Source organism: Puntigrus tetrazona, chromosome 5 (genome assembly GCF_018831695.1).
Source record: "Puntigrus tetrazona isolate hp1 chromosome 5, ASM1883169v1, whole genome shotgun sequence".
Lineage (NCBI taxonomy): Eukaryota > Metazoa > Chordata > Actinopteri > Cypriniformes > Cyprinidae > Puntigrus > Puntigrus tetrazona.
The window spans coordinates 432,402-447,968 of NC_056703.1; the positions used below are offsets into that span (position 1 = coordinate 432,402).

The following is a 15,567-nucleotide window of genomic DNA, read 5'->3' on the forward strand; positions in this document are numbered from 1 at the left end:
ATTCGTCAACCTCTCGCGACGATCATAGCACGGACTCTAAAACCCTTGCAAATCGTCTGAACAGAAATGTACATGTCATGCAGAGGAGTTTAACAGCAAATTAGTCATTCGGAGACCAAATTTTATTTTTGAACATGAAACATTTGCCGAGGTCCGGACCTCATAGCTGGCTACAGGTCTGGATGAGAATTAATTTCATAATTGTTTTTGTATCAGGAAAAATAAAACAAGCAAATGCCGAAATAATAAATAAAAACAATCAGTAAAATGTTACGTTTGGTTTATTTTCATTATTTAATGAAGAGATGAGGTGGGTGTGGTCGTCGATGGGCGTAACTTCGAACTGTCAATCACTGAGAAGGCGCGCGCGTGTCATGTCTCCCCTCAGATAATTTTGTTTCAGATTTGTTAGTTACGTCCACTTTTAAGTGCGCAACTGTCCGGATGAATTGAATTACTCATCGCTCGTCATTTCAACAGAACTGATATTTGACGATATATTCATATTTAGTATCGAACTGACAGGCCGCATCAAAACCAGACCAATTCATTTTTCAATTTTTTTTTCGTTTAACCGAGGATAAAAGAGGCGCACCTTTTCTTGAAACTGCACTACAATCGCGTGAAGATTATTCCACAACAAGATGTAGTTGGTATTTTGTAAATTCTTATTTTATTTGTTTATTAGTTTAAGCTCGTTTGATGTGATTTCAACATGAGTTCCCGTGGTCAAACCCGACAAAGTGCCAGTTTCATGACTGTTCGTTATAAGGGTATTGATTATATCTCTGAGGTGAGTTACAACTACTGGTGTATAAGCCTGAACATTACAGATAAGTGGTTCCAACGCTGATTTCCATTGTATTCCGAACAATATTTTAAGGTTTTACAACACAATTTTTTTTTTCGATATAAGACGACATTATACATGCCGTTTCATAAAAATGCACATATTGAACATTATTGTACGTGTGCAGCATTTATGCATGCATACAAAATAAAACAGTATAAAAACTAAAATAAGGATACAATCTGATATAAAAAAGTATCAAATAAATACTTTGTAAAGCTCACAAATGTTTAATTATTAAGATGTCATCTGTTTCAGGCCTCGGTCAGACGCAGAATAATGATCAGCTTGTTAGAACTTCCAGTTCCGTTCCAGCTGGACGGTAACATCTATCCACACAACGGACAGCTGCAGGACAACGCTTATAGAGTACCATGGAGTAAGTGTGCCGTGCATGTGTTAAATTTAATATGAAATACGTTACTTTCGTTGTATTGACCAGCAGCTTTGGTTTTAAAATAATGTCCTGCGTTGCTAACTGAACCCTGGACTTTTTGTGATGTTATACCAATGCTGACATGTTATTTTTGACAGAGAACAAAACAACAGTTTGTACTCTACCAGTGACTGGGTCTGTAATGGATGATTTGAAGGCCAGCACACATTTCAGTGACTGCTTGGAGAGGTATCAGTATCCTTTGATATGATCTATCCTGGTTTATTTTGTATTTGTGTCTGCAAATTAAATCTCTGAGTTTGCATATGAGTTTGTTTCTTCATTGTGAAAAGACAAATGTAGAAATTTGCAATTTGGTCAGTTTAGCATTACATCACTTGCTGGACTTGAATGGGTGCCGTCAGAATGAGTCCAATCCGCTGATATAAAAGTTCTTGATTTGCAGCTATTCCTCTCCTGATTCAGATAAGGTTACTTTTTCACTGGAGAAAGTTTTGTCATGGATAGAGAGCTAGGCAATGGGTTGAAGCTTTTATAAGCTGTTGGGACTCTCACCCATTTCCTGCAGAGGGTCCATTGGTGACGAAGCGATTTACTAAATTTCTCCAAATTTGTTCTGATGTAGAAACAAACCCATCTATATCTAGAATTTTCGGGGGGTAAGTACATTTTTAGCCAATCTAATTTTTTCCGTGAACCGTTTCTTAATATTGTTGTGTTTAGGTTTAGTGTGTTGCAGACAGGAAGAGGTCGAGAGGAAGTGGTTCCCAGCTCTAACCCTGCCTCTCAGTGTAGTATTTCTACCACAGAAGCCCTCTGGCTCCTAGATGGAGTTGAGAGCAGTACCACAAGATCACCTTGGGAAGAGAGTTTTAGTAAATTTACGCCAGATGCATGCTGTGATGGCGAGTGTTCAGTATTTTTTTTGTGTAATTTCTGTATTTATTATACTGTACTAGTAGTTTTTTAGCTGTGATACTGTACTAACGAAGAGTAGATATGTGCTAAAATACTTTCATAGACTTCTTTATATGTTCTTAGACCACAGATGTATGAATGTTACCTTATGATGTGCTCATAATGGAAAATCTAGATGTTAATCTGTCCTCTCCTTGTGTTCCTAAATCCTAGATCTTTCTCTGCAAGAGGAGGTGATATTTAGTGACCATCTGCAGCAGTTTAAAATCCACTTACCTCCATTTCAAATGATGCTTCAGAGGCTGAACATCATGATTGTCTCAGATCCAGTTTTCAATTCATCAGTAAATCTCTTAGAAGAGGTCATTTTTAGGTAAAACAATGCATAAAATTAGGAATTAGGCCAAAAAACAAGTATACAATTATTCACTCATGTGAAAGTTGACCAGTTTGTACTGTGTATTGCATCTCATATTTTCAACTAACCCGTATTTCCGCCTTCTAGACAGTGTGCTTCATATGATGCAGTTTTAGACAAGGTAACTGGTGCCACGTCTGCTTTAAATGCTACAGAAGAGTTCACAAAAGAGGCAGTTTTGAACGAAGAGGTAATCTTCTAAACTAAATCATGTTAAAGTAAATTTCTCATTTGGTTGAGCTAATGAAAAAGTTTTGTGTTTTTTAAATATCAGCTATGATTTCTTAACAGTCTCTGATGTTGCCTGTTGAAGTTCATATGGACTGCTTTCCAAGGAAAGAGCCCAATTATTCCTTTGCACAAATGCAAGATTTTCTAAATGTCACCCGTGAACCAACAGAAGAATGCTTTCCTTTAGAAGATCTTCTCAAAGAAGGTAAAACTTGACATATACATAGCATAAAATATACAGTGCCCCCAAAGAATATTTTAAAACTTGAAAATGTCTGAATGTCATTTGCATTAGATAACATTTTAAAGAAAAAAGAACAAGTACGCTGTCCAGTCTAATCATTTGAAATAAAAAATAATAAATTTTTTAGGTTTTAAATAATGAAGCTATTGATGTTCAAACTCTAGTAAATGCTCAAAAGCGCAGATGCCATTTGCTTTTATATTTTGCTATCTAAATCAGTTACAATCAGACAGTGTGACTTTTTTGCGCCATTAGAGTTTGTATAAAAGTCAATATTAATTATATTTCGATAATAGTCTCCTCTGCTGATAAACACACAAATGAGTTGGAGGTCCTGGAAATGCCCGAAAGCTGCTTTGCCAACATCATCTGCAAGGAGCCACAATCTCCAGGTATGGGAAATAGTTTTTCTTTTTGAATCACAATCAAAGAGTGTTCCTGCTGTAGATTACTCTTCTAATCTCCAGTCGCTTCAAAACATTTCATCCCAGTTGCTTTGAGGTTTTATGCTGAGATGGAATTAGACCTGCTTCTTTCACCATGTAGTCATACGCTGTGTCTTCCAGACCTGTGTATGTCAAGCAGACAGCTGTCAGCTGAGATTCTGTCACCAGTTTATAAGCAGTGAGTTTGTTGTTTCAGTTATAATCGAGAGAGAAGGCTGTGGTGCATTAAATATGTTAAGACATTTAGTACAGGCTTGTTGTTGCTTGTACATTTGTTTTCATTCTTTGAGTCAACATGAAATGCCATATACAATTCTCTTCCTTTTATACAGCTCGCACCGTTGTAAAAATCACTGTAAATATATTCCTCACAATCTCATTTTCGTCCATGTTAAATTGAATATGAAATGTATGATGTAATGAATGAAATGTATGATGAAGTCAATATTATGTTATGTACTTTTCCTAGGAATTTCATGTCAGACGGTGATTGTGAAAATATGGAAAAAACTGTTTGGATGGCAGAGAAACATTCCCAATATGTGGCTCGATTTTTACTAGCTGGTAATCTTGTAATGTATAGAAAATAATGTGAGAAACTTGCATCCATAGAAGTTTGTATGTTTATTTTATCTTGGCCATTTTGCTCTTTATTCAAGTATTGATGGCTAGGCAAAGTTGTTGTTTTTTTTAGAGCCTGTGAACTCCATTGTGTTTTTGTACAGAACCACAGGTAGATAAGCCACTGATCCACATCCAGTCACTCCCAGAGCTTCTTACACTCCTGAAGGTGGAGATGGAACAGGTTGCAGAACCCAAAAACATTATGGCCCAGTTTCACCTCACTGATAATACAATTCATCCTAAAAATGTCTTCCCAAATCTTTCCATCTATACTGAGAAAATATCCACAGAAGACCGTAAGAGAGCTATGAGAAAGCCACATGTGGATGAAACATATTTGCCACTGTCTATTATGAAAATAGATGGTAAGACGGAATGCAATATTACTCTTTTTTTTGTTCTATTTATGATTTTAATATTGTTTTTAGAATAAAATACTACTAAGTTTGTATGATACTTTTGTGTTTTTACAGAGATGCTGAGTAAGTGTGTTTCAAATGCAGGTGAGCCTTTTAAGTTTCTCTCATTTCTCTCATTTAAGTTTCTCGAGATTTTGTCTGCATTTTTACTGTATCACGGAAAATCGAGAACCGGCTTGATGGGCTACTTGGTACCACCGGTACAATAAAAACTGGTACCAAAGTATTGCGTCTTTTGACAACACTTTTGACCAGTAGTGTACAATGGCAGTGAAAGGTGCCAGTCCATCAATGTACATCAAACTATATGTTAAAGGGATACACCACCCCAAACTGAAAACATTGTCAATAATCGCTTACCCCCATGTCATTCCAAACCAACAAAGTAGTTTCACTTTCACAACGACACACAGTGTCTCCAGAACATGGCGTCTGCAACAACACCGAGAATAATAGTTCCACCTTCTTTCTCTAGTTTATTTGAAAATAAACCCACTTTGTTAAGTATAAAAGTAGGGGCGTGCTTAAGGAGCCATTTAAGGGGGGGTGTGGACAAGTCATAACTTTTATAAAGCATATTTCTTTCGTTTTGAAAATTTCATCTTTTCAACTTCAGGCATCTTATCTATGCACTAACAGCTTGTAACACTCTAAAATTTGAAGGTGCATCATATAATTCCTTTAATCTTTGTGCAGGAAAAACAAGCCATATGTAAATGTTTTTTTGTTTTTTTTTTTATTTCTCAGCACTGACACCTTCAGGTCTTCCCACTGCAGTTCACCTTTCCCAGAGTAAACCACTGCAGTCAGCTGTACCAACACAGATGGATAGAGATACGTCTGTGAAGTTCTTTATATTTGAGTCTCACCACCGAGACAGTTCTGCAGTGAGAACAACCAGAGGAGACTGTAAAGTTGCAGAGATAAAACAACATAAGCTCAATCCAGCAGAAAGATGCTCTGGGAATTTCTCCAAAAGTCCTTCAGAACAGCAATCGGTCATCTCTAAAGGGATTGAGATGTCTAGGTCTTCTCCACTGAAACCCGGTGTTAAAGATATTGAAGTGATATCCAATATACAAACGCTTCCTAAGCGTTCAGAACAGGCAAGAGAAGATAAGACCTCTAAATCATCTCCATCATTAAACTGTTTGAGAGGCAGAAAGAGAAATAATTCTGTAGTTCTGTCTCATGAAGAACTGAACCCTTTGTCGTCTTTTGTGACATTAAGAGCAATGCAGATATTTCCAATGCAATCTCAAAAGAGCAGTCCAACATCTGCAGGTAGAGTGAGTTAATAGTGTTTGTCATAACTTTTCTTCATTATTGTTACATATATCCAAATGAAATGACTTGAATATATGTAAAAAAATAAAATAAAATTATGTAGGGACTTAATTTTGTCCATTAAGATTTCAATGGATTTCATGTTTCAGCAGAATGTTTGGCAGAACTTCCTGACATATTTTGTTGTGACTGAAACACAAGTATTTTATTCTAAGAGTTTAATTTCTTTTTAGAGGTAAATGTGAGTCAGAATTCTACAAGAAAGGCCTTGTTAGATAGCAAAATAAAAACAGTGAATCACATCTCAGAAACACAAAGCAGTGTCATTATCTCGGACACAAGCTTTCCCCGTGAAGAGAAACAAGAGACCATCAGCAAGACTATATACGTTCAAGCCACAGGTATCAACATTGCCTTCAGATCTTGCATACAAGTTATTGCTATCACAAAATACATGTTTCTTGTGTATTCATAATCATTTACTTGGTTGGTTTGAGAAATTAGTTGCCATATTTTTGAATTCATTCCTGTAGAGTGTCAAAGAGATGCATATAGGGAACTGCATGCGTTGGCTCTGCCCTCTCTGAGTAAAATGCAAGAACTGGGCATCTCTGCTTTGAACAACAGAGACTTTGGTACTCTGTCTTCTGAACTCACGAGATTCTTCATGAAGCAGCAAGAAAGAATGCTTCAGAAAGAAAAGAGTCAGAGTAGACACCTTCACATATTATAAGAATGCATATAACATTGTGAAATGGCCAAAATCATCACATGATGTTTTTTTTGCAGAGAAACATTTTGTGTTATTTTTTGTGACAGATGGGGACAGTGTGCTTAATGAGGTGACACTGCTACATATTCTGGTCACGTTAAAGGAACATGTTCTACTCACAAGTGACCTCAGCACAGCCACTGGTAAATATCTGAGGAAAAAAAACACTCATAGAAAATGATCTAATATTGCTGAGATTAACATTTTTGTTTAGAAATAATAAAAAATCTATTTAGCTTATTAAACTGTTTTTAATTTCTTGGTCCAATATATACTGCCCTATGATATTTTGTGTCTGTTATCATTTTTCAGGATGTATGATTCAATACAAATTCAAAATCAAAAAAGTTGCATTTAATCTTTTAAAATGTCATAAGATTAAGATTAATAGTAATACTATTTTTAATAGTATTGGAAAAGTACTTTCTACCTTATTTTGATTTATTATTCTAAAATATGCCCAATTATGTAAATAGATCTCATTTGTGTTTTGATCATTAAAATGTAACCCTGTAAAATCTGCCTTTGTTTAGGTTACCTGGCTAATGTGAAGGATTCCTTCGCTCTGAGCGTTCTGGGTGAGCTGTTGAGAAAGTTAGAGGTGCTGCAATATCTGAGTCAGAAGAGAAAAGGACCCGATCCTAAACTTCTGGAGCTGCAGGAGCGAATCAACACATGGATGAAGTCCCATTCTAACCACAACACTAAAGTAAGATTGATACTGTATCATCACACCTTATGAAAAGTTGCAATATGCAATGCTTACATGAACCAATATACACTATATAGCAAATCTCAATATAAAATATATTGTCGCCTATGTTATCAACTATAAGGCATGATATTATGAATATTAACATCATGATTCTGTAAAGCTTAAAAATGTATATTGTAAAAACCACTATAGAAATAAAATGGACTTGTCTAAGCACGCTATAAGCAAAATGCATTTTACAGAATGTAGGTGTTTAATGATTGTTGTTAAATGTGAGCAGGTTCTGGTTTTGACCATGAGCCGTGTAAACACAGAGTTGCTTGTTGCCCTCAAACAAGTACGAGGTGAGTTAACTTTCATAAACCCTACAGATTTTTCAAGACCGGTATTATGTGGTGATTGTCCTGTCTGATTCTGTGTGTGTGTGTGTTTAGGAAACTCTGTGTTTGAAGTCATCCCCAAAGAAGGAATGAGTAAAGTCGTGAGCAGAGAAGTGATGGACGGGTATATAGATGTTTTTTTATTTTGAATACGTGAGATCTGGATGTATTTTCTGTAATGTATTATCTTTTATTGTCTGTCTCCTTTCTTCTCAGACTCTCCTGCAGTTTGTGTCTTGTTGTGTGCAGTCAGCACGTTGGTCCAGACTTCCCGTGGCAGCGTTTCAGCATGGTGTTTGAGCTTCACTCTGTGGGTCCCTCACCCTTCGGCAGTGTGTGTTCAGAGAGAAACATCAACTTTATATCCTTCTTCACTGCAGTGCCTGAATCCAGTCAGTCCAACAAATCTCATTATCACATGATGTTAATGTTTAACGCACAGTTATGTGGAGCAGGATTCTTGATCAGTGTTTTCAGCTTGATGCTGTAAAAATAGAATCCAGGCGTTTGGCAAAATATCAGCTTGTTTGTTATTGCTTTATGAACAAAAAAAAAAAAATAGCAAGCATGATATATTGTTCATGTATTTTTACAGCATTCAAACACAATGTTATACATTGCAAATACATACTGTATTTTGAATTATCAAAATTAGGAAGCTGTTCAATGATATATTTTTTTCACTGTTGCAGTATGTTGCATTTTTGAGTTTGGTTCTTTGAATCTTTCATTTACAGATTTCCCACAAGAATCTACTGCATCATATCTGCACACTGTTCCGTTTGTGTTGCTCATCACCGATAGTTTACTGCAACGCTTAAAGATGCAACGCACGCTGGAGACAATGTGAGTTGCTCAATAGTTTCTGCCAACTGCTTTGTCATTGTTTTAAAAAGTAGACAAAGTAGGCTGACACATTGAGATGTGGAGCTTTTGCAGTAGTAGTAATATATTTTCTCTCTCTCTCTCTCTCTCTCTCTCTCTCTCTCTCTCTATATATATATATATATATATAAAATTATACAACAGTTGCATGGTTCACCACCACTAAGCTTTGACAGCTCTTTCAGTCTTGATTTAAAATCTACAAATGGAAATATTTTTTTAAGAATAGTTTGCAACAGCACTTCTGAATGCAATAAGGCTGTAATAGTGTTTAAAAACCTTGTTTAATGTCAGCTAAATGTTTTAGCTTTTTAGCAACCGTATACAGACAAATCTCAAGTAGGGTATTAATTGATTTTATGTCACTAAATAAATCAAAAATATGTTGGGCTTCTAACTGCAGACATTATGTCAGGCACCTAATGTGGAATGGAAAGATTCCATTGATGTTAAAGGTTCTTCGTGGAATAGTTTGTTGTTAAGAGTGTATGCAGATGTACAAAGACTGTTGTTGCCAGGTACAATATGGTTCTGCTGGAGAGGAAAAGCTCTCCGTCCTCACTGCAGCTGGGTGGAACCCATTATGACGTCATCACTGTGGACGAGAACACCGCCATCCTCATCCAGGTGAGGCTCTATACACACTTGCTCTACCATTCACAAAGTGACCCTGAACGTGTGAATCCTGTGTGTGTGCGTGTATGTGTGTGTTCAGGAGCTGGGTGAGTTGGACATGAGGATCGGAGTGGCGTCTGAGCAGGTTGTCATGAGACTCACAGTCCTCTCTCTGCAGTTCAGCCGCTGCTGGGTCATTCTGCACTGTACTGAGAACCACAGGGCACTGTCAGTTTGAAATACATTTACATCTGCCTGATCATGTTAACAATCACCACGCATTATATTTGCTGGGTGAAATCCAATACTTGTTTCTTAGTACTTTTGGGTTGCTGAAAAATTGTCTGTGTTCTGTTTTTTTGGCAACTGTTTGTAAGTAGAAGACGTCTTGTACTATCCCATAATCTCATAAATGTGTTCTATTCCCTGTTTCTCCCTTCCTTTAAGGATTTCCTGTAACATCTATATCAATCTGCTTCATATCTACTCTGCATCCGTGTTGTTCGGAAACAAGTCTGAGAAGTTTGACGTTAAGGTATTTTCTTCCTCATTTATTTAAATTACCCATAAATTACTGTTAAACAAGTTTCAGTGTTTTTAAAGGTTATGCTATAGTCATATGCAATATTTCCTCTGTTGTATGCTTTATTAAAACATATTTTGTATTCAAAGTCTGTGTATGTTTTTAGATCATGGCATATGATGGCACATGTGGCATATGTATATGTTTTAGGTGTTACTGGTGTGTGAGGAAGAAGAGATGGCTAGCTACATCTATAAGATCTGTTTACATACGCTGATGAACTCGGAGAGAGATGGACTGAGCTGGTTGGATAGAGACTGGCTCAGTGTGCAGTCCACAGAGGTAAATGACAGGTCGAAACTCTTTCTAGCACTAAAATACAATAACAAAGTAAAAGTTCCTATCAGATCTTTTTTATGACTTTTAGCACCTTTATTAAACATAATAAAATGCACAGATTAATATTGAAATATTTAGATTTATGTTTTCATTGGACAGATTAGAAGTAGCTCTCTAGAACCTGCATTCCAGTAAATCATGATTAATCACATACAAAATAAAAGGTTTTGTTTGCATAATATATGTTTGTTCTTCTGTGTATGTTTATTGTGAATACTTAAATACGCACACATACATATATTTATGTATGAAAACATTTACATATATTTTTTATGATTTATATTACAAATAAATATATAAACATAACCAAAATTGTGTTTGTTGAATTGTTTGACAGTACTTTATATATATATATTTTTGTCAGCCTTCACAGATATTAAACACACTAGTCATTCTTCAGTTTGAATGAATTACACAAAAACACACAAACTCCAGTGTTTAAATTTTATGTTTATTCTTTGTCAAATCCAATATTTTTTAGATATTTTTGAGATCTGTATATAATTTCTCTTATTTTAAGAAGGTTCAAGCAGTTGCTAGTTATGCCAGAAACAAATATTTTCTGTAGTTAATATGTGTGTATTACCAACTGTCCACTTCACCAGATTTTCCTCAGTAGATGGAGCTAAAAGTTGAATATTTTTTTCAAATACGCATTAATGTGTGTTTGTTTTAGGCGGAACGTTGCCTGCTGGAGTTTCCCTGCATTAATCCTCTGGTTGCTCAACTGATGTTAAAAAGAGCTCCATCACTGCAGTGGCTGCTGGGAGCTTCTTTCTCTGAGCTGCAGGAAATGTTCCCACAGATCCCTCACAAAGTCATTAAGGTAGTACTAGTTTCACTAGTATTAGTACTGATATCACGAGGTACACTGTTGCTTGCTTGTTGACATTTTTTTTTTTTTTACACATTTTTTCCCGCAGCTCTTTAGTGACATCACAGCTGAGTCCAAAGTCAAAAAGAGTGAGACTACACCCTTCTCAAACATAAACAGCCAAGTTCACTCTCTCCCTTGGGAACAGGATCCTGTTAAACCACAGATACAGCTGGAGGATAAGACGCCGCCTAGCCAGTTTACAGAGCAGATTTGTCAGTCCTAGTATTTTAAAGAAGACAAATTGATTGAACCTCTCAAACAAGATCTAAAATGAACACTCGCCAAGCAATAAATGTAAACATAGAATAGCTTATAATGCATAAGGTAATAATGCATATTTAGAAATAAATATTAGAAATAATATAGAATTAAAAAAAATGTCAAAAACATTATAAACAATACCTTTTATTATGTGAATCCTGATACAATTTAAGTATTAATTAAGGCTTTTAAAATACTTATTCAGCAAGCATGCAAAAAAATTGATCAAAAGTGATAGTTATATACTGATCTTCTAAAAACTGTATAAGATTTGTATTTTAAATAAATGCACTTCTTTTAAACTGTTTATTATTTAAAGAATCTTAATTTAATAATAATCATTATTAATAATTCAGTCCCAATAATAAGTGACACTCAAATCAACCTAGTAGAAGATTTCTAAAAGGTAAAGATGGTGAAAATTTGCATTACAGTAATAAATATTTTATCATATATATTACATACATAACATATTTAATATTGTGATAATAGTTGCCAAATACTTTTTGATCAAATATATGCAGCTTTGGTGAGCATAAAAACCTGTTTTAAAATCTTATTGTAAGCTATTGATTAGAAGTGTATAGTTATTTATATTTATACTTTTAGAATTATTATTATAGATTACTGTAATAAATCTATTTTATGGGCTAGTTAAATATACTATACATGGATGGCAAATGAGGTTGTTCCCAAAAGTTAGTTTTGGATACTGTTTAACTGAAAACGTGTATTTTTCTCAGGGCAATCATTTAAATAGCTTCTTCATCACATTAACAGGCCATAACAGCATGAGAGGAGAGGATACAGCTAATTTTCACTCATTATCGGCGAGCCAGTTCAGCCGAGGTTCAGCTACAGCGAGCGTCTGGCAGCTACAGGGTGAAGGATTCATTCACAACCCAGATCTCATGCCAGGCCGAGCTGCTCCAAGAGGGTCTGCCCAGGTTCCCTTGGCTCCTCTGCTCACTCCTGAAGTGCTGGGAGGCAGAAACACTGGGTTTGGATTCAGCTCTAGATCGCAGAGTCAGACACACTGGAGCTCACCTGAGAATGATCTGTCCAACAAGACAGGAGAGGAGAGGAAGAGGAAGAGGCGAGGAGGAGAAGATGTGCATGGTACAGACACACACACACACACACACACAAATTTCTAACCTCAATAACTTCCTTTCTTCTGTGGAACACAAAAATGACATTTTAAACAACATTTAAAAATAGTCTCTCTGTTAATTTGATAAAATATGATTCACAAATGCATGAGCTAATTATGCGTATTGTTTGTTTCTAAAGGCAGTTAACTGAAGTTAATTAAGAAGCATTTAAAAAAATCATGCATTTGTCATGATTATAAAGAAACTATTTTAAAAAATGGTTACAATTTTTTTTAATGAGTTTGTGAATTGCTCTTTGTAAATATATAATGTTGTAAATGCGTATGTGAACTAGTTAATGCAAATGAGAATAATATTTTTTAATATTTTTCTAATTTAGCTCCTCACAGAAAAACAATTGGTGTGTGAAATTTTGCTCAGAATCTGTTAATTTAGCTCATTTTACATTATTTAAAAAAGGAAGGTAGAAGTAATATTTTTTTGTAAAGCATGCCACAATAATGATTATAATTAATAAACAATAATACATTGTTTTGAATAATTTGTTAATTAATGTTACAGTGTATAGAAATCCCATTGACTTTCACTTTACTGTAAAAAACATATTTTTTGAAGTATTTATATGAATTCAGCATGAAAGAATTAGTGGTATCATGAGGGCAGGAGAGTCTTGCTCTATCGGTCTGTGTCTGTGTGTTTATTTCCAGTGCTTCCACACAGCAAGAGAGGAAGACTGCTATGTGAGCGAGTTCCAGGCAGAAATGACGGACAGACCAGACTGAGATTTTTCTGAGAACATTTGAAGTATATCACTCGTTTGAGTGATATTTTAGAATATTTCAGTTTTCAGGAAGAATATAATATTACATAAAATTCAGTCCATGAAATATAAGTCTATAATTTATAGTAAATGTATAAAATGAATGGTTTATAATAAATGTAGATATTGTTCCAATAATTGAAACATATTAATGTTTAAACTGTCACTAGATGTATTTATATTATTATTTATAGCAGAATGACAGTTGCAATAAAAAAAATTAACATTAATATAAATGCACACATGATTATAAACGCACACATTAAACCTATTTTGTTAGGTTTAATATTTATATTGTTACTTATTTTTTTAGAGGGTTCCACACATTTGCAACAATTTACAAATTACATTATCCAGTACTTGAAATGTCTGGAAATGTTGAGCTGTTAAAAAATGTTGAAATGTTAAAATTATGCTCAAATTTGATATATTAGAATATATAGCTATGAATTCATCCATTTCAGTGTAGGCTAATTTCTAAAAAATCATTAATGAATGGAAAATTGATTTATTTATGAACATATTACGTTTTTTATTAAAATTCTCACAATTGGATAATTTTAGATTGTATTATTGTATCGTTTGGTTCTCCAGTCATTGTTTAATATCTGAAATACAGTGAATATTCTAATTATGCTAATTTCAGAATTTTTATTTTACGTTTATTAATATTACGAATTGTAAATTCAACTGTTTTAGTCATTATTTTTTATGAACAGCTGGAAAAGTCTTTGAAATGTATTAATCAAAATAGTTTAGAATTACAGGAGAGTGTTAGATATAACTAGACTTCTCTTTTTTCACATGTGCTTCTTAGGGTGTGACAGAAGGTTTGAGCTCTGATTGTTTAAAAGTATTTAGTGCTGTTTTTTTCCCACTAATTATAGGACTCCAGCATGACGTGGCTGGTTTATCTGCTGACCTTTGACCTACAGTTGTGAGTGAGCGTATGCACACATGCATCTGTTAGCTTTATAGTCTGTACACAGAAGCAGGTGTAAAGAATGCATCTGAACGCAGATGAAAGACTTCTATTCAGACGTGACACTGTATTGACAAACGTACATTTCCCGCTACACGTTACTGATGGGGCGCCGCATATTCAGAGGAGGTCTGAGGAACTGAATAAATCATTCGCTGCGTGAAACAGAATTGATTGGCGTTAAAAAAACATTTTCAAAATTACCAGTCTGGATGTAGATTGGGGACAACGGTGACGGTGGCCATTAATTTATCTCTCGCACCATACGCATTTCCAGCCCCTCGCTATTTTCTGAAACGAGCGTGATAGAAAGATAGTCATTCAATTACAGAACGATCTTCTTATCGCTGACAGTCAGAGGAGAGGGAAAGCGCTGCACAGGCAGAGGAGGAGGAAGAGAGGGAGAGCGATGGGGGTCGGAGGGCTTATCTCAGCAGGCCAGCAGTCTGACGGCAGCCCCTCGCAGGAATGAGCTCCAGAACAGACACTCCCACAGGGCATTTTCCTCTCTCCATCACTCTCCCTTTCACTCTCGCTGCCTCTGTAAAACACCAAACAGCCTCCATAAATAACTCCCCAACGCCGTCTGAGCTGCCCCTACTCAAACAAAAGCAAATAAAACGGCAGCGTGTGGACACTGGGCTGTGAGGGAGGAAGACGTGTGTCCAGTCTGAGGCAGTAAAACAGTGACCGTAATCACAGCGCTCTTTCAGATGGAAAAAAGCTGTGAGAACAGAGCATGCTGTTCAAATCTGAACCTGTTTAACCGCTCTCTTCATTGCAAACATTGGGTCAAATCTTGTCGCCCTTATTGCAGTGTCAATAGTGTTTAACAATGTCAACTAAATGCTCAAATAGGAACAGTTGGGGAAGGTTTCTGGATTTAATTGGTCCTGAACAAACCACTAACCCCTACAGTAAGTTACATTTTGCTGTCAGAGATATATATATATATATATATATATATATATATATATATATATATATATATATATATATATTTTATAGCTTGTTCCAAATCTTTTCCTTTGTTTTATTATAATAATATACTGTTTATGTTATATATATTACAATGTTTTTGTGTTAAATAAAAATAATAAACACTACAAATTGTATATATAATTTATAAATATTATATATTTAATTAAATAAATATAAATATGTAAATAAATATTATACATTTGTTTTATTTGTATTTAACTAATTATCATGTTACATCTTTCACACAGTTAAATATATGTAGTTTTAAAAGATATATGTGTGTGCATTATGTATACATACACATACATGTATATAATGTAAAAATATATAAATTATATGAATATAAATATGCATATAAATACATGTACATATTTTTAAATATATGCTGTATGTGTGTGTCTTTATATA

General features: G+C 34.9%; 1 protein-coding gene across 1 annotated transcript; it reads left to right on the forward strand.

Moving 5' to 3' along the window:
• The first annotated feature begins 377 nt into the window (after positions 1 to 377).
• On the forward strand, positions 378 to 15,085 carry LOC122346012 (protein shortage in chiasmata 1 ortholog). Its single transcript, XM_043240633.1, has 27 exons — positions 378 to 793; positions 1,109 to 1,229; positions 1,385 to 1,475; positions 1,971 to 2,089; positions 2,379 to 2,538; positions 2,671 to 2,773; positions 2,875 to 3,019; positions 3,355 to 3,450; positions 3,550 to 3,682; positions 3,974 to 4,068; positions 4,230 to 4,493; positions 4,602 to 4,631; positions 5,295 to 5,831; positions 6,368 to 6,428; positions 6,511 to 6,749; positions 7,140 to 7,315; positions 7,602 to 7,665; positions 7,756 to 7,825; positions 7,918 to 8,093; positions 8,439 to 8,547; positions 9,105 to 9,213; positions 9,302 to 9,429; positions 9,649 to 9,736; positions 9,935 to 10,066; positions 10,800 to 10,949; positions 11,047 to 11,212; positions 12,042 to 15,085. The coding sequence occupies exons 1-27, from the start codon at positions 716 to 718 to the stop codon at positions 12,416 to 12,418; spliced, it is 4,017 nt and encodes a 1,338-aa protein (XP_043096568.1). The 5' UTR covers positions 378 to 715; the 3' UTR covers positions 12,419 to 15,085.
• Positions 15,086 to 15,567: the final 482 nt, after the last annotated feature.